This window comes from Ornithodoros turicata, chromosome 9 (assembly GCF_037126465.1).
Source record: "Ornithodoros turicata isolate Travis chromosome 9, ASM3712646v1, whole genome shotgun sequence".
Taxonomy (NCBI): Eukaryota; Metazoa; Arthropoda; class Arachnida; order Ixodida; family Argasidae; genus Ornithodoros; species Ornithodoros turicata.
The window spans coordinates 36,950,335-36,974,779 of NC_088209.1; the positions used below are offsets into that span (position 1 = coordinate 36,950,335).

At 45.5% G+C, this 24,445-nt stretch overlaps 1 protein-coding gene and 1 long non-coding RNA gene across 2 annotated transcripts in view; one reads left to right on the plus strand and one right to left on the minus strand.

Annotated features, from left to right (window-relative positions):
* Positions 1-24,445, minus strand: part of LOC135368811 (uncharacterized) — a 342,797-nt gene that overhangs the window by 53,845 nt on the left and 264,507 nt on the right. The window contains exon 6 of the long non-coding RNA XR_010414874.1: positions 20,840-20,924. This is a non-coding gene — a long non-coding RNA (uncharacterized LOC135368811). The remainder of the gene's footprint in view (positions 1-20,839; positions 20,925-24,445) is intronic.
* LOC135368810 (RYamide receptor-like) overlaps positions 22,896-24,445 on the plus strand; it is a 124,866-nt gene continuing 123,316 nt past the window's right edge. The window contains exon 1 of the mRNA XM_064602326.1: positions 22,896-23,922. Within this exon, the coding sequence (XP_064458396.1) occupies positions 23,119-23,922 (804 nt within the window). The 5' untranslated portion in view covers positions 22,896-23,118. The remainder of the gene's footprint in view (positions 23,923-24,445) is intronic.

Genomic DNA, 24,445 nt, shown 5'->3' on the forward strand with positions numbered 1-24,445 from the left:
CCTCAATATCGATCCGTCACTTGTCATGAACTTGAGCAAGTGAGGTACGTTGTAGAATAAAAAAGCGACCATTGCTTGACAAATGTCCAAGCTCAGGTCGTTAAAACTGTCATAATAAGACTTGACTTAGATGGCATTCACAGCAGGAGGTGGGAAAAACCTAGTAAGAACAAATACCGTTGACCGCGATATCCTAGGTAAGGTATTTTTTTTTTAATCACAATTTAATGACACATTTTCTGTGACACCCTGTATACGCAATGCACGTAGGTCAGCTGCCATCGCAACTCTTCAGTTTCCCCTTCTCCCCTATTTCCTGTGGAGCGGCCTCGTTGGTTCCCCTCACAAATAAAGCGAGGAACAGCTCAACCTTGAGGCGCGCATGGCTTCTTCCGTGGACCCACGCGGAGTCTTGTTTCGCTCTAAGAATGCCCCTTCATTGCTGCCCTGTGATTGGACAGACACTTGGTCACGTGGTTGCTCCAAACTTTATCCTCTCCACCGCGCAGAGGCAAACAGTCATGGCGTATTCCACTGCTCGCTTTGATTCATTTCCTCTCTTCATCTTGAATTGCACTGCATTGCCTTCCCGAGGCGTATACGTAAGCGCACCCAATGGGCTCGCTTCACTTTCATTACGCTGCACTAACACACCGCAGCAGTATCAGATCCGCATGCTAAGAGAGCCGGGGGGAGAGATATTCCTTGGTTGCTTTTCCTGCGTTCGTCACGGTAGTGCAGTCAAAGCACGCTTCGCAGGAGACTGCTGTACGGACAGACGGACGGGCGCAATGCTAAATCCTTCGCTCCCTCTTTGTAAAGTATAATTTCGTATTAAAATGCATAACCACTTCCAGATTGCGAAAATATCGCGGCCTCACAGGGAGAGGTCCAGCACACGGTTCTGGACTTAGTCCTGACACGAGCAAAGGAGGGATAACTTTAACGACCTTAGAAGCCTAATAACATATCGCGAGATGAGTGTACGGTCTAACCTGGCATCTATGTATTTATTCATTTCGTCCCTATACCTTCGCAGTGCTTTTCCGAATATAGGTGCGGTCGATTGGAACGTAAAGGAGGCGATAAGCTGCAAACTTTTTCTCGCTGTGCGGAATAAAAGATGCCGTTACCTTGACCAACACAAAAGGAACAGAAGCCATCCGTCGCGTTCGTTCGTGATATATTACACTTTCTCTCTCCATTCATCTTCTCAAAATAAAGTTGTCTCAAGAAGTTTGACAATCGGGAGAGGCCTCGGATTGGTCTACACTAGCATTACAAAAAAAGAAAGAAGAAAAGAGGTAGAAGAACGCAATTCGACACTATCTATCGTGGTTCATAGCAAAGCACATCCTGCAGCCTTAACAGTTTTAGAAACCAACATAATAGTGCTTTACAAGCTTGTGTTCGTGACAAAATGTACCTCGAAGCAGCAAAATTCCGCACGAGGGTCAGAACCTTTCAAGCCACCCTCGCGTGTGACGGCAGCTATCATTCATCATCATTGTCATTAGTTAATTGCATAAAATGAGATTGCACGCGTTCTTCCTTCCTTTACGTTTTCGAGGAAATTACGATTTGACGATTTGACAACCTGACGATCACCGTCCAATGTTTTGCTGTTCGCGGATGACACTATACCTAAGCTCATTAGTGTCATCAGAGGGGCTTCGTCATATAGCCTTCCTCCAAGCAGGACGGACCACGTATGTCATGCCATTAAAGGAGATAAACTTCAATATCCTGTCTCTGGATCATGTTCCCACTTTGTTTTGTGTTTCCTTTCTCAATTTTCTTTTCATTTCCTACTTCTTTGTTGTTGTTGTTGTTTTGTTTGTTTTTTTTCGTAGTGTGTAGCTCATTAGACACAATCCATCTCGACCACTTTGCTTCCTGCTCCGACTTCATTCCTCTTTTAACAAATCTCTTTTCGACATGCTGTTAAGAAGTCATCGGATGGGGGAAGCGGGGATAACGTTGGGTAGACTACCGGTCTGCCTGCACGTTGCTAGGGAGACAGGGAAGAGGACGCGAGGAAGCAGTCATGGTCTTCTGATGTGCCAGGCGTCTTCAGAGATAAGAGAAAGTTAATTCGTCCATTCCCTTCCGTGCGACTGCACTAATTAGGACGCATCACAGGTGTTGCTACGGTGAGACCATTTCGACCCTGAGGGGGAGGGGAGAATTTAACGCGAACAATGATTTAATTAGAGGTCGACGCAGGTCAAACGTCGACATCAGCATAGTTTTGTAGAGTAGAAGGGTGTATCTTTTCTTTTTGTTGTTGTTGTTGTTATTCGATGTGCAATACAGCTTTGATTGTCGTTTGCGATGCAGGCCCGTTTGTTGTGTCATTGCGACACGATTGACTTGTTGTTTAACGGCGCAACAACAACACTCATTGTTGTACGGCTCTCGTCAAAGTAAACTTTAACAGCGCTCCAGCCTCTATAACAAGGGTCATCTCTCTAACTGTAAATGGATAACCCGAACACCCTCTTAAACACACTTAAACACGCTCTTAAAACGCTCTGATACAGGCAAAAAATGTGTATGCGTTTTTACTTCTAAAATAAACGGGATAGGATAACCTCTAGCCTGCGTAATCCAGCATTCACACAGCATTGCACAACGTCGCGTAATACGGGGATATGGTCGGCCGTCAAGATCGAAAGTATGCCGAAAATACACTGAAAGAAAAAATTAGTAGTCTACGGGGCCCCTTCGTAAGAGATTGATGACGTTCAGCCAGGTGTGCGCAGTTTCGTCAGAGGATGTGAACACGCCTTCTTAGCACATCCAGGGTGCGTCGTAATCCAGAAGATGTGGGTTCGAGTCATACAGCTGGCTAACCTTTTCAGTGACTTTCATCCTTCATCGTTAACATTTTTTACCTCTACTAGACCTGACCGTTTCAAGAGAGTAGGCAGGGTGTAGAACTGAAACGTTAACCTGCTCTCAAAACAGTTCCGCCACTGAAGGCCTGTTGCACCAAAGTTTCGGCCGGTGACCGCAGCGCCAACTGCCCTCCTCGACTGCAGAGCGACCGTGTCCGGCGTGTTTTCCCTGCCTTACCGCCGTACAGGGAACGTCATCTCTCTTGTGGAAAACGTCACCTCTTTTGTGAAAGTGATTGCGCCACGATTTTTCGGAGCCGCAGTGCACGTAGGCGATACATGCCTGTGTACAGAAAAACCTCCGTCTATAGGACCACTAATGGCGCTGCAGAATGCGGTTCGGAGCGCCCCCAAACGTCGTAAAACAGGACCATGAAGCAGTTTCGGATCGCCCTGGGGGCGTGCGCGCACGCGAAAGCAGGCTGGGAATATGGGAGACTTACTTTAAACTAGACTTTTTTTACTATTACTAAGCGCGGCTTCAATAAAGTTCATAATAAACCCCAGACAAATTTGTGAATGGGCGGTTTTTACGACCGATAAAGTTTTTCCTTCGGGTTCTCAATAAAAGGTTGTGACGAATTTCAGTGTTTCTCAAAGAAGAAATATGGAGCAAAAGTCTAGAACCAGTTAAGTGTGTGCGGTCATTCGATTCGAGCATTCAGGGCCCAAGATTTTAAGTACGACGTTCCTTCCGACGCTTTCGATCCTTTCCTTAGGAGCTCCCAAAGCTAAGCTTTCGTCAGGAGGTCGCCTTCTTTGGCTAGCGATATTTTTGAACACGATTTAACCTTTCCTAACGAAAAAAAAAAAAAACCTGCTTTCAGCAGCGCATCTGATCGCGAGAGTATAGCGTCTAACCACAAAATGTACGTGAACAATATGCCATATAATGTGGGTGTATGCGCGCTCGTAATGTTTAATAAATTTCCGCATAACCAAAAAAACCATACCCTCAAAGAAAAAAAAAACTTATGTCCTTGATGTTGCCACTGAGAGTCTTTTAGAGACATACGTACAAGCGTCAGAACGGATGATCGAATAGAAGATTTTAAAAAATCCCAGCGCTGGCTCGCGCACACGTTGTCCCCTGGCAACAGCATCTAGAACCAAAGCCTGATTGCTTGAACGATGTGACGTAAAAATAAGAGTCCGCCAATCGCGACCGTGCTTTTGGTGGCCGTAACTACGGAAACGAGCCGCCAGCAGCCGCATGGGAAGTCATTGGTAGCCACAGACGGCCTATGTTTGAAATCGTCTGCCGTGGTTAGCGGACTTTATATGCCTATACGTGCGAAGCAGGGAGAGGAGGCATTGAGCAGAAGAAACGTCACCGTGACGTAATGATGACGTTCGTAGACATAGTGAAGCAGGAACAGCACGTGCGGAGTACACCTTAGTTTCACAAAGCCGCATTCCTTCGCGAAGCTCAAGGGTCGCTTCTTTGTATTAATGGTACACACAAATGAGGTCACGTTTATAGTCGCTTTGATGTCTTCATTTGCGTGCCCAGAACACCGTGGAAATAATAAGAAGGCTCCACATCATGAGTTGCATCGTCTCGAAAGTCAATGTCTTACCCCTATACGGAATGTGGTTTGTTACTACGACTTAGTTCGCGCTTCCTTTGTATTAAGATACCACGTGCACTCCGAGACAGACTCGTGCTCTTCAGCCTGCTGGAGATGAAAGATCCCGGTAGCCACCTTTAGATAGGGAATGGCCGGCAGAATGGAGAACAAAGTCATACAACTAAAACTATGTAGGGAATTACATAAAAATCTTACAATATCAAAAGCTGTATTTAAACGTTGATTTTTTTGCTATAGTAGTTCGTCTACCAAGTTGGCGGCACTGTTGTACCATCTGACGTCATTTGTTCGTAAACAGGGAGGGGTCTATTGTCGATTGAGTATCGTTTTGAGCCCGTTAGCGTTGACGTATTAACGTTAAGCTCGCGGTGCATGCTGCCCAAATAGGACAACACGAACACCATAACGGAAGATGAAACAGCGATCCTGCCGGAAGCGATATGATGGTACAAGGGGATATTAGAAAACAAGAAGGCCGGTAGGGTGTCGACGAAAGCGAAAGTCGCAACGAATGGACGGCAACCTACAGGAAGTCCGAAAAAAGGGGAGGGGGAGTAATATCGAAGCATCGAACGCAGTCGGGTCCGAAAGGGAAATGTCTAAAACTGAGTGGAGAGTCCGCTTTCCAAAGGAAAGAGCGACCGGAAAGCAAAGTGGCATTTAAAGATCCGACCGTAAGACTATTATTTGCTTTTGCTTTCGGCGGAGGAACGAAAAAAGAAAAGCTAATGTTTTTGCTCAATTTTAGCTTGCCCCCCAAAAAGCTTTTTTCGTTTCTTTTTTTTTCTTCGGTTTTGCTTTGGATAGACACCCTGCTTTAGGCTCAGAATGTGTTTTTCAGTTATTCATTCCTTTTTTTTTTTTTTTGCAATACGTATTTTGCTCTGGATGCAGCCCAGTAACACAATGAGGTCTCCTCGATCGTCAAGAAAAAGGAAAGCAGGCTCAGTGTCTTGCCCCTCCACTCTGCGAAATATTAGTCCGCCGGTATGGAGGTAGACCCGGTACCGAGCTTTCAAAGCGTAACTTCACTGCATGTTTTAGATCTGTTTCAAGAGTGTCTTGTATACATCTCTATCAGCAGTGCTCACCTTGACTCAACGCTACACGTGACTGAGATCCATCGCCTCGAAATCGAGCAGTGTCGCCGCCATGCGGCTGCTCCGTGAAATGCCCGTAGTGGGGAATGCGCGGCATGAGCCGGTGCTTTCGCTGCGGTCATTGTGCCCGAAAACGTGCTTGGAAGGCTCAGTTTCAGGACATTCGAGTTGTACAAATCGCTTCAAAATGAGTGAAAATGAATTCGTTGAGAACTTTTTGAACTTGCTAGTTCCCTGCACCAGCGTGCTTAGCAGGGAAGAAAACTACAGAACGTGCACTCTTAGAAATGAACTTCACCGCATAGCACGCTCCTAGCCAACCATCGTCTCGAATGATATCGTTATCTGTCCTGATTTGCTGAAAACGGGAGGCGTACGCCATTTTTGTGACAATTATGAACGGCATAAGTGTCACAAAAAAGGCGTACGCCTACCGTTTTGAACAAATCAGGGCACATAGCGATATCATTCGAGTTTATTGTTGGCTAGGAGCGAGCTATGCGGTGAAATTCATTTTTAAGAGTGTGCATATTCCAGTATGCAGATCCCACTGCGCCTTTTTTGATATTTGTCACTGGGGTTTCTGTGTGTCAAACAAAATGTACCAAGAGCTAAGGTCAACGTTGTAACAGTTTTTTTTCTTTTTTTTCTCGTAAGTATAACTATGTCAGAGTTATTTATAGAATAGTTTCCGTGCTAGCAGTTCGATCTTACTTCATAATGGCCAGGTATGACAATGTACGCGCGCTAAACAGAAGTTGTATCGAATGTATGAATATATATGGAACGCGTGGAATATATATAAATGTATGAATATATGTATGACATGGGTGTTTTTAAATGTGTGAACTTCAAGGTTTCATCTGACCGTATGACAGGCTTGACTTTTGTCTTTCACGTACGTGATCATTGGAACACACGCATTCAGGGTAAAACCAAACCCGAACGTTCTTTGTAAAACACGCGTGTTTTGTGGGGTATGAAGCACGTGTGCAATAGCGTGCTTCAGAATATACCTGCCGCTGGAACCAAAAACTTAGTTTATATGTAGTTATTACCTGATTAGTAGCACCCCACACAAGGTCAAGTCCACAACACAGACATGGTCATCTCGTAACATATTTTAGCACCGTTGAATGGATGTCGGCACACGAGACGAATCAAACCTCGAACCTCTCCCAGACTCGCACGACCTGAATAACTGGTGTTATACGACGCAAAAAATTAGAGCGATGGGCTTCAATACTTATTGGCCTATTTTGCCCTGATGTTGTGTCCTTGAACACTTGTACATTTAGATCGGCAAGACCAGTGGAAACAACTTTTTTCTTACGTTTTTCTAATCATTGTTGTCTCGATTTAAGATAAAAATGTAGATTGATTGATTGATTATGTGTTTAATGGCACAAAGGCACCAAAGGCCATAGAGCGCCAAAACCGCCAAAAATGTAGAGGGAAAGACAGCTGTACAGGCGACGAATAAATATTCGAGTGAGAGCAGCCAAAAGACAAACACAAAATCTCGCTTGGAACACGGGAATGGCATGGCAGTGTTCCCCTTCGAAGGCACACAGGAGACCTGCACGACTTCAGCGTTTGGCAGTGCAGCACTTTTTGTCAACTTTCACACCTTACCAGCGTTCTAAGCAGCGCATTTGAACACATCCGCAATCTGTGAAGCACTAACAGCGGCATTCCATCCAGAAGCACTGCAAAATACCCGCGTAGAAACGCCTGCCGCTCCGGATCATATATCGTATCCCAACTAGAGCTAACTAGAGCTACGCCGCAGCGCCACCTACAGTTCGATCTCGAGGCGAGTTTATTTTTTCGTCTTTACCACGGCATACTGTTACAGCTCAATACCAGTCGTTGATATGCGCAAACCGGTGATAGTAACAACAGCCTTCGGGTGTGACGGAAGCAATGTATATTATGCGTGCAGTCCACTTCCTCAAGAAGTTATGAGCGACGGCGCTCATGCCTGACCTCAACAAATACGAGGAAACTCCCAAGAAATTATGAATGCCAACATTCTACAAGGCGATCAGAAAACGAAAGCCATTCCCATAACATTTCGCTGGTCATGAGAGAACTGATGTTCTGAGGCTGGGAACAACATAGAAGGGACAAATACGCACAAAGCCTCAAATTGCCTAAGAAATTAACGATGAAAGATGAAAGTCACTGTAAAGGTTAGCCAACTGTAGGACGTGAAGACGTGGACCAGAAGATGTGGGTTTGGGTCCTACAGCTGGCTAACCTTTTCAGTGACTTTCATCTTTCATCGTTACTTTCGCTGGTGTTTTTCCATAGAGTGAACCCAACCGCTGTGGGGAAGAAATAAAAACGTACACTCTTAAAAATGATGGTGGTGGTGGTGGTGGTGATAGGGCTTGCCGTTGTCGGCCTCACGTAGGTGGGCAACGTCACGACTGACGCCCTGGGGAAAATGTGCGTCCTGGGCTGACTTCTAGGGGAACTGCGCCGACATATGTCTGAAAGCGTCTGAGGAAAACCCAGGAAAAATAGCACGCTCCTAACCAACCATCATCCGGAATGACATCGTCCTCTCCCCTGATTCGTTGAAAACAGGAGGCGTACGCCTTTTTGTGACACTTACGCGGAAATGTTGTCACAAAAAGGCGTACGGCCCGCGCTTGCCACAAATCAAGAGTAATGGAGGCATCACTCTGTGCAATGGTTGGCCTTCAGCGTGCTATGTGGTGAAGCTTTGTTTTAAGAGTGCAGGACTCTAGGCAGGGAATTGATTGAGTTTCAATAGGTGATGAAACAAAATGTATTCTCAAAAGCATTAGAAGCATCCGAAACTTGTTGAATGTTTCCGTTTTTTTTTTTTTTTTTTCAAGTAACTAAGTTTTCTTGATTAGTTAATTGTATGCTGATGATGATGATGATGATGCGTATGATGATGATTAATTGTATGCGTATTCTAAGATGACTTTTAATCGATCGTTTGCGGTTACGATGCCAATTGGAATCGCAACATTTCGTGTATCTTTATTCTGGCGAAATCCTATTGACACAAAACTCATTCCTTTTTCCGCTTTGATCGCAAGTGATGTCGTCTGTTATTTTGAAAGACCCGGTTTTACCAACGTTTGTTAACTTTGAACCGAGTTTAAGGGTTGCTAAAACTTGAGGTTAACACTCAATTCTTTTTTACAATCGTTAGTTGATGTCGTGATGACGGTGATAATAACTTTTCAGTGTCAATAATTCCCTTTGGCGAGGCAGAGCTAGACCTTAAATTTATGTTGATCTCGGTTCAAATGTTAATCCGCGTTGGTGAAGCCGGCCCATAGCTACTTTTACATGACATGTTACGGTGAGTATGCTCCGCATAGATGTCCACAATGCAATATCGAATCTAATGGCAATATTGTAAAAACCCAACAATGACTCTCAAATTTGACATGTTTGAGTCTGGAGACATCTGGAGTTTGACATGTCCAGATTTTGGCAAGAGGTTTAGAACAGAGACACGATCAACCGTAGCACCACCGTAGCAGTATTATTAAGAACTGCGCTCCAAAACTTCACTGCATATTTTTGAACAGTGACCAATTTCTTCTTTCACTTGTTGGGTACTGTTGAGAATGAGAAATGCAAAAATCTACTCTCTGCCCTATTAAAAAAATAAATAATAAAAAATCGCATCCTGCTCAGTGCCAGAGGGGAATTATCCTATTAAAACAACTGCCTCCTTGCGAAGTTCATTGGCATTCATCTTGTAGAAATATGAACCCCAGGTTGCCTGCAGGGAATACGTGCAACGCAAGAGAGTGTGGAGGGCACAATTTTCGGAAGCACCGGTGCGCGAAGCACACAAAGCAACTTGCAGGTAAATAAATCAAATGCAGAGACGTTGCGCAGCTGGATTTATGTTCGCACTGCTACAGTTATTTTTTTCTTCTTCTTTTCATTCCCTGGCGAACTGGAGGTGCAGCTACACTGTAACACAGCAACGCACTGTAAGATTAACTTTAAAAAAAAAAACGAAGATGAGGAAAATAAACGCAGGTATATAACTTAAAATATCGAGAAAAGGTTCTGTGCGCGGACGAAAGACGTAGGAGTGACACACACACAAAAAAGAGGCGACAACTAGCGATCGATATTTTTATCGATTTCAAGTATGAGTAACCAACCTGTCCAAGTTTGAACTCTTTTTTTTTTTAAACGCACATATTTCAACGTTACGGATGTAATTTTCGAACATAATATAGGACGAGGTAGGATGTCGTCATTCTTTCTGTGAAATATCTCGTCCCATCGTCATGCAGTTTGCATCATTGTTGTCTCGAACGTAATTTCCCATTAGACAGGCATACTTGGCGTATGTCGCTGTATTTTTGGACCTCTAATAAACCCCGTAAAGTTAATTAGAAATTCCTGAGCACCACGTCGCTGCGTGGAAGGCATGTGCAGAGAGAAAGAGAGAGAGAGAGAGAGAGAAGCGAGTAGTAGTAGTAGTTGGAGCATCAAGGGGATAATGTGGTCATTTAGAGAAAGTTTTCTAAGCAAGGAATTTGTGGTCGAATTCTGCTCTCTCTTTAACTAAGCATGTTTTTAATTCCGTGTTAGCACCGCGAAGCAACTGTGGCTAGGAGCGGCGCGCAGACAGATGGAGAGACAGATGGACGCGTGGACAGATGGAGAGAGGACAGCAGGAAGGAGACGGGGGAACAGGGGGTGGGTGGGTTAGTATGCTTCCTGGGCCGACTTCAGGGAGAACTGTGCCGACATTCATCTGCAAAGACTGCCGGAAAACCCAGGAAAAACCCGAGACCGCACAACCGGGGAGCGGGGAACCGGGGAGCGGGGGAATCGAACCCGCGTCACCTCCCAGTCTCGGCGTGGAAAGCGGTCATGCTAACCACTATGCCACGGGAGCTGGAACTAAGAATGTGATCTCAATGAGTGACTTGGTCGTAATGACACGCAATCGATATTTTCCAGCTAGCACAAACAGCAATGACGTCGGATGTGCCCGAATCACGAACACGTATCCTTCAGCCTCGAACCTAACATATATAACCACGCTGAATCAAATATTTGAGGGTAATACGATGCAATAGAGGGGGGGGGGGTGGAAGGAGGGAAAGGTTAGCCATGATGTATACGCTTGCAACGGAGGATAATAGATATTGCAGCAGCGCAATTATGACGTGTGAAGCTCTGTCAAACAACACAGCCAAAATATACAGCTAACACCGCAGATTTCATCGTATTCAAGGACATTCTGCCCCCAACTTTACGGAGCAAAGCCTGCACAAGTGCAAAGACAATTGTTCCGCGATTATTTGATCAATCAAAGTAGCTCTGTGCGCACGATTTCTTTATCCCAACCGCGTTTCTGAAAGAGCTTACGTGTCCCACACACACACAAAAAAAAAAAAAAAGACGACGAAAGGCAGAAAAAAAAAAAAAAACATGCTGCAAGGAGGAATACAGATAGGCGTTTCGGTGGAAGCGTGTGTTGTAAGTTGATTAGTTGGAAAATGGTTTGAGTTGAATCAGAGACTTAATCGGATTTCGAGTCAGTAAAGAAATTGAGACCAAATTATGTTCGTTGCTGTACTGGGAGTAGAAACTAATCCTGAAGGAGAGCGTCCCAAGCGGGGACACGGAGCAAGAGTAGGATTGTTCCCTGAACGAGAAGAATGAAGGCAAGAAAATGTCTGTCGTTTATTTAAAAAATCAGGAAGAGAAGATAATCGGATTAAAGTTGTCCCAATTCTTCAATACAGCCTAGAGGATTCGGGCAGAGCGTGGAAGAAATAATGCAGTCAACCACACTCTAAGAAAAAAAAAAAAGGAGTAGTTCTACTCCTTTTGGGGACTAAATATGCATTTCCACCAAAAATAGTCCCTTTCGGGAGTAAATGAATGTCACGGGAGTGGAGACTCCATTTCACGCTCTTTTCCTAGAGTCCCAGGTACTTTACTCGTGTGGATGCATGAAAATGATTTGAATCAAGTCCGTCAACCGTGATATATCGAGTGACACATATAGGGCACAATATGTGAAGAAAGAAGCGCTAACTGTTTCTACCTCTGTGTGCATGGAAAATTGCAAAGTTGGCTGAGTTATACAGCCTTATGCCATCAAATTGACCAAGAGCACATATTTACGTAGACTGTTGCATTCGGAAGACCATTTGCGCTACAGCTAGTTCGAAGTTCAGTGACAATTCAGTGACGAAGTTCAGTGTCAATTTACAGTCCTGGGGAGTAAATGTTGTGGTTAGGAGACTAACCGCTCAATGAGCGGAAGTCATCCCCATATCATCGTCATCATGTATTTCTCTCTCTCTCTCTAGGAGACTAAAGTAGGGAGTAATTGGGGGGGGGGCAATCTAGAGGACTACAAGCTGCAATTACTCTCAATTTTATTCTTTCTCTTTTCTTTTTTTTTTTCATAGAGTGCACGCCAATGCGAGTTTATTCTCAAGAAGCGCGTTGTGTGGAATCCTGCCGTGCAGTTCGTTCGCATCTCGGTATAGCCAAGGGCCTGCGGGCTCTTTTAAATGCAAAATGCATATTACGAACATTAATCTCAGCGTTCGCGTGGCATGCCTCGGTTCGGTGACGTCATACCTCACGGGTCTACTGAGAGTCCACATGGCGTACGCTTTCTATATAGAAAAGTCATTAGGGCTTCTGTCAGTAGCATTGGATTACACATACTGAACGCAGTCAGCGCACCCGACGTTTTGGGAGTTCCCCCAAAGAAGGCGGAGCAGATTTTCGTTTCTCTTCGTTTTTCTTTTAATATAACAAAAAAAAAAAAAATAACAGGATCTTATCAATGTGTCCCAAATGTGTCTTCCACATGGATTACTCCTTAAAGGAGCATGGAAGTGACAATTAACATGACTCGAGATCCTGCTTCTTTTGTGCAGCTGTCCACATGGAGCCACCACGCAAAATATTTCCGATCTGCGGCGTATTGTCACTGCGCAATAAAATTTACAAAAGACAGTCTGAGAACGGCCGTCGCGGGCGAGAGACACGAGCCCCGCGTGACGTACACACGCTGCTCGGTTCCTTTTTTCTTTGTCTTTTCATCTCGGCTCACGCGCCGCCTACACATGTTTCAGCTGTGCCGTTGGACGTCACTGGTCACGTGCCGTAGCCCGTGATACGTCACGCCGTCTTCGGCTTCGCTTCGGCGCTCTTCGGATGTGGAGAGGGTTCTTTAAAGGTGTGCGGAGCGGAACAGAGCCTTGCGCGTGCTGTCTGGGTTATCTGCGCTCATCGTTCTTTCGCAGCAGCTCCTTTTATTTGTTGTAGAAGACGTTGCAGCGAAAAACTAAAAATATTTTGGGGGTCACTTCCACGCTCCTTTAAAGGACAAAAACAGACCTTCGTTTATTTAGACTTTTTTTAATACCAACAATTGAAATGGCAGGCTTTAGATATCGTATCACGGGTAAAGCTTTCAAATGTGGTGTGTACCGTAGTCGCCTTTAACCTAAGAACGGCATTGATCTTGCTAATTAACAGAGCTACTTTAATCAACTTTTTAATTATTGACTTTAGGGAGCACATTGCAATCGCGATCCGCTCGAGCCACTGATGAAGCAACAAAAGTAATCGCAGCGCGCGCTCAGACCTAACTATTGCATCTCTGTCGTCTGCTTCAAAGCGCAAGTGATCTGCAAAAGAACGACAGCGACGTCGATATCTACGCCCTCATTTAACGTCACAGAAAAACGTCATACGCGGTGCGGACAAACTCTTATCCGGTATACCTCACGATCTTTGTTTTCTCTTTTAATTTTTTTTTTGCTGGCAAGGAGCTTTGTGCATCACCACTACATGTCAGCGCTTATTGTACCGGCGAATGCCGAGAGCCGTCTCCAGCATAGTGAAGGGAGTGATACGACGAGGAACTCCGAACACACGAAGGAAGAGAAGAAAACAAAAAAAGCTTTGAGGGACAGCCTGATGTCAGGGGTGAAAGAGTGACAGCGAGAGAGCGATAGGAAAAAGTGGCCGCAGAACTCGGGCAACGCGCGAAAACAGTGCATTTTCGCATTTTTTGTTTTTACTATAGGGCACATAAAAGCGCTGCGGTTTCGATTCTAATGGACTAGACTCCTCATGGTTGTGCTCTACAACTTTGTAATGGCGCGGTCAACCCACTTTCTCTAATTATGAAAGTTAATTACCGGCTGCACTAATTACCGATACACCGCCACCTTCGAGTAGGCCCCATCGGGAATAGACATATTCAACGACTTTTCCGAAAGAATAACAGAACGCGAATTTAATAAAATTCTGGTCAGACTAACCTGACACACCCTGTATATACATGCTCATAAATGCTCAGTGTTGACGAATATATCGCCACGTAATCGACTTGAGCATCGATATTGCCAATCACGACCATTGAGACAGAAACGCACACAAGAATAGTTGAAATATTCTCAGGAACAGACGGAGCTACTGCAACCAAAGACAAACACATGGAAGACGACACACCGCTCCAACCCGCTCCGAGCTGTGTGTCGTCCTCCGTGGTGTTTGTCTACGTTCGTGCCGTATCTTCGTCTGTTCCCGAGAATGTCATACCAGCTGGCCCATTCTGTTGTTCTAGTCGATATTTGGAACATTTACAGAACCTTCAAACAAGTTTCATTCCGATCGAGAGTACGGAAAGACAGCACAAAAGCAAGATCGATCTGTGGAAGCCTCAACAGATATTGCTACGTAAGCTCTCGGGTTAACGTAAATAAATAAATAAATAAATAAATAAATACCTGAAGGAAAACACGTGAACCTCTCGCGAGACACCGTTGGACAATCAACGACCAACGATGTTCATGTGTTTGTTTTCATATCATGCTTAACAGTTCCTTTCGGCTTTCATTTCAGTTTACCTTTGAGGTAACCCGTTGAAATCCCTCTTTTGAGAGTTTCCCCCAGGCGAATTTAGGCTCTCCCGAGGACAAAAGGGAAATGTGTGGATCATATTATCTGCCTAGAACATGCCGCGTTGGCAAGTCATTAATGTGTTCCCCATTTCGTTTTCGGGAGGTGAATCTTCTCCGTAGCTGCGCCGGTCACAGAACGTTTAGTTCTTCCACACATTGGAATCGTACATAGCACGTAGCCTTGGAAGGAGGTATCCCTGTTTCCATCATCCTGCTTAACGTCTTTCTCTCTCTCTCTTTCTCGAGTCATGACACTAGCTTACCGCCCTAGCAATAGCTGCCTGACCATTAGCCCTGCAATGTAGCTTACCGCCTAACTGACGGGTGGATGATCCAGCCGCTTGGTGGAAGACGTAGAATTTGCGTGCTCACGAGACACTAAAATGGAGTTTGCACTTATTGTTCTCACAATACAGTTGTGAGACCGGGCTCACTCAGGAAGGCTACCAGCAGACTGATTGCCTTCCGTTGATTGCGCAGAGGACCCCATAAATGAGCCAGCTCCATCTGGGCATCTGTATAGTGTGCTATTTTGTTTTCCCGCTCTATTGATTGAGTGCCCGTGAGTTTGAGGTCAGAGTTTTGACAACAACAGCAACAACATGAATGATTATGGGACGAGGTGAGAGCTTTGACAACAACAACAACAACAACAACTAAATCATGACTATGGCCTGGGGTGATTCACCGCTTGAGAGAGTTGACAGAGTGTGCAGTACCAATACAGCTTTTGCAATCGAGGAGGGTTGCTGAAAGCTTCAAGGTTTATCTTATTTTACTAGTTTTCCAACTAACTAACTGCTCACGAGACATCAATCCTAGCAGTGACAGGTCTGCAACTTAACAACAACAACATGGATGAATGTATGATGATGATGATGATGATGTGGGATGTTGCCCTGCGTTGAGTGCAGGACTCTACCCCACTTCAAAAAGGTTCACATGAAAGGATGAAGAGGGAAGGAAAACAAAAGAAACCCCTACAGTTCTTGAAGGAGGCCGGTGGCCCTCAGAAAGCAAAGAAAAGCGCGAGGTGCACTGCAGTGATGTGCAGGGTTACTCCATGGGCCGAGAACTTTTTAGATGTTGAATGGCCTCTGATCCAGCTATTCAAGGTGACATTTAAAGGCCCGTCGCTCGCATGCGTACTGGCTACAGTCTTCTATAACGTGTCGGATTGTTGCCGGGAAACCACAAGTTGTACCCAGCGCCGCGTTGCTGTGGCCCAGCCTATACCAGAGCGCAGGTGTGAAGGCAACGCTAAGTCGTAAACGACGCACAAGAGACGTCAGTCAACTTATAAGGGACACGAGAGTGCCCGATTTACACAAATGAACGAATTTACAAAATAAAAACAACAAACTAAACAAAAAAAGAACGAAAACTAAACATGAACAAAAAATTACTACTCGCGGAATGAAAGATGCTGTTACCTTGACATCAACACAAAAGGAACGAAATTTATCGGTTGCGACGTTCGTGATCTATGAGCGAAACAAAGCGCAGTTTACGCCTTCCCTCTCCTTCTCAAAAAGTGTCACAATGCGGAGAGTCCTCAGATCGGCCTCCTTAAACGATCTCCCGCGACGATCGGACACATCGTTTGGAGCGATCAATGAGAGCCCGCTCCGCAGTTTCGACCTCATTGAGAAGGTAAGGAAGAGGGAAAGCGTGAATTTTCGCTCATAAAGCGCCAACTACGCCAACGGATTAATGCCGTTCGTTTGAAAAAAAAAAAAAAAACACTGCTGTAAAGCTATCTCAATCTTTCATTTCTCGAAGAGAAATTTTTGGTGCGTTAGTGCCCCCTCGACTTTCGAACGTTATCATTTCAACATCAAATCACAAATGTAATCCCATGCGTCTCACCCCGGTTACAGTCGTGACGATGCCCTCATGGGTGAGGAAAACAACGGCAAATCGCATTCGTCACACCTCCCCGGTAGTACGTTGAGAACATCAACAACGCCACTTGAGAACAAAGTCACAAGTCGATTTACAGTGATGAAAGCAATGTATCGATGCGGAGACTGCTCTTCCAAGTGTACTGACCTCGTCACGGCTGTATATTGAAAGGGACGGGAAATTATACCCTAGAGAGAGGCGTGCGAACGGGAAAATCCCGACGTTATCTAAGACCCGACGCTAAGACATCTATTCCATCTTCGTATGAAAGGCCTCCCGCATGCGATCGAGGCAGCTGCGTAGCCTTCCAACGGGATCTGCATTCACCAACTCGGAATTGCATAAGCAGGTGTTGAATGACGGACGTTATAGACGATGCCAGCTAACCGAAACCATTCAACGTGTCCTAATATTTGAAACACCTTGGAGCCTCTTGAGACCCAAAGCCTTCAGCCTCTTCAATTCCCGTTAGTACCCTAAGATATTATCGTGCATATACAATGAGGTACGGTCATAATATATTGCGCTGAACCATGTCCTACACCTAAAGAGCCCTGTCGACGAAACATGTTTGAAAACTTGTATGCTATACTTCGGGAGTAGTTAACTCTTTACGGGTGAACTTTGCCCACAAATCCATAGACGTTTGTGATTGGCTTACGCGGACACGTGACGCCTCCGAGTCACAAGGTAGTGCCCGCATGCTTGAAACTGACGTTTGTCCACTGATCATGTCGCGAAAACCGTTGTCAGAGACAATGGACTTGGAGCATATTTATGTGCTTTTCAAGCAAACACGTAAAATATCCGCTCTAAAAAAATAAAAATAAATAAAAACACGTGAATCGACTTAGGCGTCCGCCATCGTCTCGTAGGCTCCACTATCGCTCACGCGTCATGCCCTACACAGTTCTTCATCATTACCATCACATTTCAAATTTCGTCATAGCTGCCGGTCATGACAGCTCCACAGGTATTCGCTAGAGTCACTAAATAAGCTTCGCTTCAGAGTATCGACACTAAGGTCCAAGGCAGACTAGAAGCGCCATCTTGTTTCCGAACCACACCTGTATCATCCCCGTTTGAGCATCAAAGACGGCTAACATAACGCTCCCTGTGGGATAGAGAACCGTGTATGATTATTGTGCGATAATGCATGTATTGTCAACCATAGCGTCCCGAGGATGTCAAGGTGAGCTCAAGGCCGTCAACTGCTGCTTGCAAACGAAAGGAACATTTCATCCGCGCACGATAGATGGCATCGTGCGCTAACGTGCGCATTGCGCGTGCGCGTGGGTAGCGTGGCGCGGAAACAAGATGGCACATGCTCGCCCTTGGAACTCAGTGTCGATACTCTGAAGCGTAGCTTATTTAGTGACTCAAGTATTCGCTGCAAGATCGACCTATGGTGGGCGACACAGTCACCTTTCTAGTGCGGATAACACGCCGGCCGATGTTCGGGGTTGATGGTTCACTACCGTAATTCTTGTGTATATTCACCGGAAAATCACTTGTGCCGCTATGGTACGGTAGTGTTCGGTTCCCCAATGCTCCACCTACTGCATTGGACGCGGAATAACCGTGTAAAAGCAGACGACGCGAGGAACACACTACCGTAGTTCGTCGTTGCTCCGCGGCGCGCCGACACCGTTCGATCTCGGCAACAAAGCAGGTCCGGTTACCGCCATCACCGTCACTACAATTTGCTTCCACGCGATTACAAGCGCCGTTTATCGATAAGCATGAAGAAGCATCCCAAAAGGAGGGACTAAAGGACGACACACATAAGCACTATGCGAGACTCCATTTTGCTGGACAAAGGCACATCCATTTCGTAGCGCACCGCCTTGAGCGCACGCATAAGTCTCTCTCCTGCACGATTTCTTTTCGTGCTGCAAGGCCACCTATCATTATCACTATCGAACGGTGCGGCTACCAACCCTGTCCAAAAATTCGATTTCTTTCCTGGGGAGCACTATCGAGGGTTGGCTCCACACACTGCCTTTAATACCCCCTTCCTTATCCCATGTTATAGTCACCATTTATCTGCTGTTGTTGTTGTTGTTCCCGCCTTTATGATCTCACCGGCTTCGACACTTTTCTGAGTCAATGCCTTGTGGCACGCTCCCTGTAGAGTGGTATGCCGGGAATTGGCTCATAAACACAACAGATACAGTGTATGATGAAGTGACCCGAAAGGAAAAATCGTAATGACGCAGCATGCTCTCCGGGCTTGATGTTGACGCATCTACCGGTTTGATCTGTGTATCTCCTTCTGTATGACGATTGACGAACACACGAATGGATTGTTTTGCATGTTGCCCTTTACAGGTTGGTCATCCTATCTTAACCTAACCTAACCCACCAAGCTAACCAACCAGTGGGCTGTCACTCCGTTTTCCAATAGCCTCAGGTACCAAGCAGCATGAAGCCAGCATAGGCAGGCAGACCGCTCGTCTACGCAACGTTACCCCCCTCAGGACTCATGAACTGCATGTGACGTTGTCATAATGTATATTATGTTAATTTTTATTGATTTATTTTACCCCAAGGGCCCTTACGGGCAAGTTGATTTGAAGGGCATTCATGCCCTTCAAGTTAACTTCAAATTAACCTTAAGGGCCCCTTAGGGCCCTTAATGTTATGTATATAATTATATACGTTGTCTCTTTTTTTGTTTCCTTCTTTTATGCTGTTCTTTTTCCTTTTTTTTTTCTTTTTGGAATACGGAGCCGGCTCTTTGCATGGCTTTTCGATTTTTTTTTATAAACATATCCCCCCAACCTAACCTAACCCAACCCAACCTAACCTAACCTAATCTAACCGATACCAACTAGCGCACTTCATCACCTTAGTACGAATGCATTCTATCGGTCATGTAAGCCAAACGGTATTCAGAGGCACTTCACGCATGGCTGCTTCGGGAATGCAGCAGACGACATTGGATAAATTCGACTTCAACAGCTCCCGTGGCATGGTGGTTAGGACGATCGCTTTCCACGCTGAGGCTGGGAGGTGACGCGGGTTGGAATTCTTTTTTTTTTTTTTATTCCGTGTTAGCGCAGCGAAGCAACAGTGGGTATGAGCGGCGTACAGATGTGAACAGATGAAGAGAGGACAGCAGGAAAGAGTGGGGGACAGGGGGGTTAGTATGCGTCCTGGGCCGACTTCAGGGGAAACAGTGCCGACATTCGTCTGGAAAGACTACGGGAAAACCCAGGGAAAACCTCAGACTGCACAGTCGGTGGTAGGATTTGAACCAAACACCTCCCAGGTCCCCCAGAAGTCGGCCCAGGACGCATACTAAGTACTAACCCCCTATCCCCCACTCCTCCCTGCTGTCCTCTCTCCATCTGTGCACGTCTGTACGCCGCTCATAGCCACAGTTGCTTCGCGGCGCTAACACGAAAAGGACTTCACTCACTTCTCAGCATGCTCTTCTGTAAGCCTGCACAGCAGTTGTTAAATTTGTGAATTGACTACGCAAACAATTTCACTAGGTACGCTCTAAAGAAATAAAAATACGGGAGTAAATTGGGAGTAAAATTATACCTTATTACTCCCTTAGAATTGCTCCCTTTCTAGTCCCGCGGCCCTGAAATTTACACCTGGGCACTGCAATTAGTCACTAAACATCGCATATACCTCTGTGTATTTATCGGTCAAAAGGAACACTGGTTGTGGCATTGCATCTATAGTTGTGTTCAACTTAAGAAGGGGAAGAAATCTAGTCCGTCAACTACATACGCCGTTGAATATAAGGAGACGCAACAGCGCGCCAGGAGAAATACTGCAGCGCCACCATGCGCCAACAGTAGGAGACGCACTTTCTCCCGCAGCGTAGTGTCATGCGGCCAGTCTTAATAGCGAATACGGAAGCAGAGTGAGTATCATGGACTACATTATCTGGCGCAAGGAGACAGCGTGACCTCACTGTGTCCGGCCATACTATCCGAGGCGCAGTAATATTTTGACAGCTGAAGGACTAGATTTCTTTTCCTTAGGTTGAACACGACTATAGTCTCCAAACGGGCTAAAAATTATTCATTTTTTTCCTCTGAGTGTATACTTTTCTTTGTATCTGCCGATTTCCGAGCGGAGCGAACTATCGTTGGCAATATCTGGTGCCAAAATCGTCACATGGTCATGTAACAACAACAACAATAAATGATGGAGAAGTGATGATGACATGGGATGTTTCCCCGTGGTAGTCACAGGACCCTACCCCACTTCACAGAGGTTAATATGAGAGGATGAGTCATGGTCATGTAGAAACATCAGAATTTGTGTATGTCTTATGGACATACGGCAATCGACAGTCTTGCTGAACTTCGAAGTATCATTTTCCGACATTCTAGGCTTCTGCATGAACTTACCTTCTAGATTTAGATTGTTCTGATTAAACTTCTTCAACAGCAAAGTGAAGCCTGCGATGACGTTTCCCCCACGAATTAGGTATACCTAAAAAATATCAAGAGAAAACAAATGAAGCCTTTTTTTACCATCTCGTTTTTCACCAAATTACTTGTGTATATGCGAGACTGATCAATAATGATCCCCAAACAAAAGACATCTTTTAAATTGATTAATATTTTAATTGCGCGTGCTCTCTGCGAGCTTTTCTCGAGCACTAAACCGAGACGCTGTTCCTCTTCACAATGACGTCCAAAGTCTGCAACTAGCTTTTGTCTAATGGTGAGAAATTAGAGCTTAATTGAGAGGCGAAAGGACCTCTCTTTTATGCAGTCCCAAAGGTTCAGATACGTCGGGAAGTTAAATTACTGACCGCACCAAAGGAAAATATTGCTCCGATCGTGTTGTCAGTCATGCTCGAGTAGAGATAGTCATGCTTTCATCCTTGTGAATCAAACTCTCCACTCCAAAGCTCATATATTTGCAGATTTAACGAACTATATGAAACGATCACATGGCACTGAATTCGCTGTTTTACGCTCGCTCGATCACATTCGTTGTTGTACAGCTTATAGTACAAAAGTTTAAGAAACACAGCCCCGACGTAGCTTTTCAGCGGAGCGGTCCCCTGCTGGCTATCAGGAAGAGACCGAATGAGAAACGGGTGGCCGGCTGTACTGTCCATCTCTCGGTACGTGCGTCCGCTCCATTTTGCTGCTATAGGATGTCGCTCCAATGGAGAAATGCAACACACTGGTGTTTTTGTCCTATTGTCCGAAGCTGAACAAACACTGAAGCACTATAACGACATTCAGACGCAGGAAAACGTTTCTTCTCTAGTCACGTACAAGGTTATCGGTTACAGAATTTGAAAAAAAAAATAATAATAATAAGCCATGAGAGCAGCATAGATATCGTTTTTGCAGTTGAATTCTACGGCAAGGCTGACATTCTCTCGAAGAAAGTATGCAAGTACAAGATGAGTAATTATCTAAAATTCATTAATGAACTCTCGAACTAGAGGATTTCGGCCAAAAGCGGGAGATCGGAATGAGAGACCATCCTAGTTGAAAGCCATTCCACGTTTCTAAAACACTAAATTCTAAAACACGCACGTGCGTGAGGATATCCGCCCCCGAATTCTGATATGCAAATGAGCTTAAACCCAAACCGCGGCGACCTGGAACGCAGGGGGTACAGCTCGCATTTCACGTCAGAGGGCCACGTGATTTGGAGCGATGGATATGATTGGAGTAGGTGCCGACCTGCGGGCCAGATAAACCGCTTTTCCCGCCCAGGTAAGCCTCCGTCGGCGAAAGTGATATGCGCTTCTCAGTTTTTTTTTGTTTTTTTTTTTTTTTTCAATTTCGGATCATTTGCAGCTCAAAATTTGAGGATGGATATCTTAACGCAGGTGCGTGTTTGAGGACTCTTTAAACGTGGAATGGCTCTCAACTAGGATAGTGTCTCATTCTGCTATTCTGCTTTTGAATGTCATCCCCTAATTAAAGTTAATTAAGAATTAGTCATGTTGTAGTTGATACCTTTTTCGAGAGAATGTCAGCCTGGCCGTAGGATGTAACTGCAAAAACGACATCTATGCTGCTCTCATGGCTTTTTTATGAAAATTCTCTAACAGATTAAAAAAAAAAACTGTCTATTTCATGCATGCCCTCATGGTGCACTCATAATGTTACAGAATGAGAAACATTTTTTCTTTGAAAAAACTTCAGAATGAGAAAAAATTTCTCATTCTGATCTCCCGATGACATGCAAAAAGATACGCGCAAAATGTAACACTAAACATCGTCGGACAGCTATTTGTGCGCACCAAGCTACCGAAACACATGTACACTGACAGTAGAGACGGTAGCGACAATTAATGCGTAATCAACCTTGAGCGAGTCACTAAAGCAACTACCCAACCGACGTGCGCGCAGCACAGCTGTTTTTTTGCGTTGTGCACCAAGCCCAGCTGCGTGGCCAAAACCACACTCCACGTAGCGCACAACCAGCGGCAGGCGCGCGTGGAGACGGTAATTTTGAGCTTGCCGCGTTCGCGGCGGAAGTTCGTGGCGCGTGGCTAGCGAGGAAGCCCGCGCGCACCAGAGGAGCGCAAGGAAGAAGGTGGCGGCGATGCCCCTTTCCCCTCAGTGCGCTCCACACAGTATCCGAGCGCTCGACAGTCGCTCCAAGAAGTCAAGACCGCGCGGACGATGGCCCACCTCCCCGCGTCAGAGCCATGACCTCAGGGCCTAGTCTGAGCATGACCCATGATTCCCCTCTGATGCCAAGCTTTGATGAACCCCCGGAGTACGGCAATGGATCCTCCTGGTCGTCGACAGCTGACATTAGCACCAGCAGCCTGTACCAAGTGCCAGTGGGGTTCGTCGTGTTACTCTCACTGTTCTACGGTGTCATCGCCCTCGTGGCTGTCGCCGGGAACTTCATGGTCATGTGGATCGTGGCCACGTCCAGGAGGATGCAGACCGTCACCAACTCTTTCATCGCCAACCTTGCCGTGGCGGACGTCATCATCGGTCTCTTCTCCATCCCTTTTCAATTCCAGGCAGCTCTTCTGCAACGATGGGTGCTACCGGAGTTCATGTGCGCGTTCTGCCCGTTCGTCCAGGTTCTGTCCGTGAACGTGTCCATCTTCACGCTGACAGCGATCGCGCTGGATCGTTACCGTGCTGTGATGTCGCCGCTTAAGGCGCGGACGTCAAAGCTCAAGGCTAAGTTTATCATACTTGGCATATGGATGGTAGCGCTGGCCGCTGCGCTGCCCTACGCTGTCGCGTTGCGTGTGGAGAATGTGCTGGTGTCAACGACTCTCAACATTACAAAGCCGTTCTGTCACGAAGTAGGGATGTCCCGCACCACGTGGAGGGTGTACAATCATGTGCTCGTTTGTCTTCAGTACTTTTTCCCGTTGCTTACTATTTGCTTCGTGTATGCGCGGATGGGAATGAGACTGAAGGACACTAGGTCTCCTGGGAATGCGCAGGGGGATCGCGACATGCGCATCCTCAAGAACAAAAAGAAGGTAAGTGCTTACTCCTGCCCTTCTGGTGTTGTATTGGAGTGCGTTATAACTATTTCAATGGGTCACAGACGTCCTACATTTTGTTCACGTCGAAGCACATGAAGTGAGTTCATGGTCGTTAACATCAAACGTACGCGTAGCACGTGAAAAAAAAAAAGAAAGAAAGAAGAAGAAGAGAGAAAAAGTGTGAACGGTATCAGAAGACCCTTTACTATTTGTTTTATGCCATTCTTCTACAACATCATCCAATAACAACATTATACTAATTACAGCACACATCACGTGACAAGGTACGAATTGTGCCCTTGATGTGTACTTTCTCCAGGTCTTCAGAAAGTAGTGACGAAATGCTCAATGTTCAAAAGTGAGAAAAAATATGGAGAAGAAAGTGAGAAAATACTCAAACTACAGTATTTTAAATACTTTTTCCGTTGTTTGCTTTTGTACTCTACTCAATACTTTTTCCGACAAGTATTTAACGCATTTAAAAACGTTTTTTGTACTTGCTACTCAGTACTCAAAA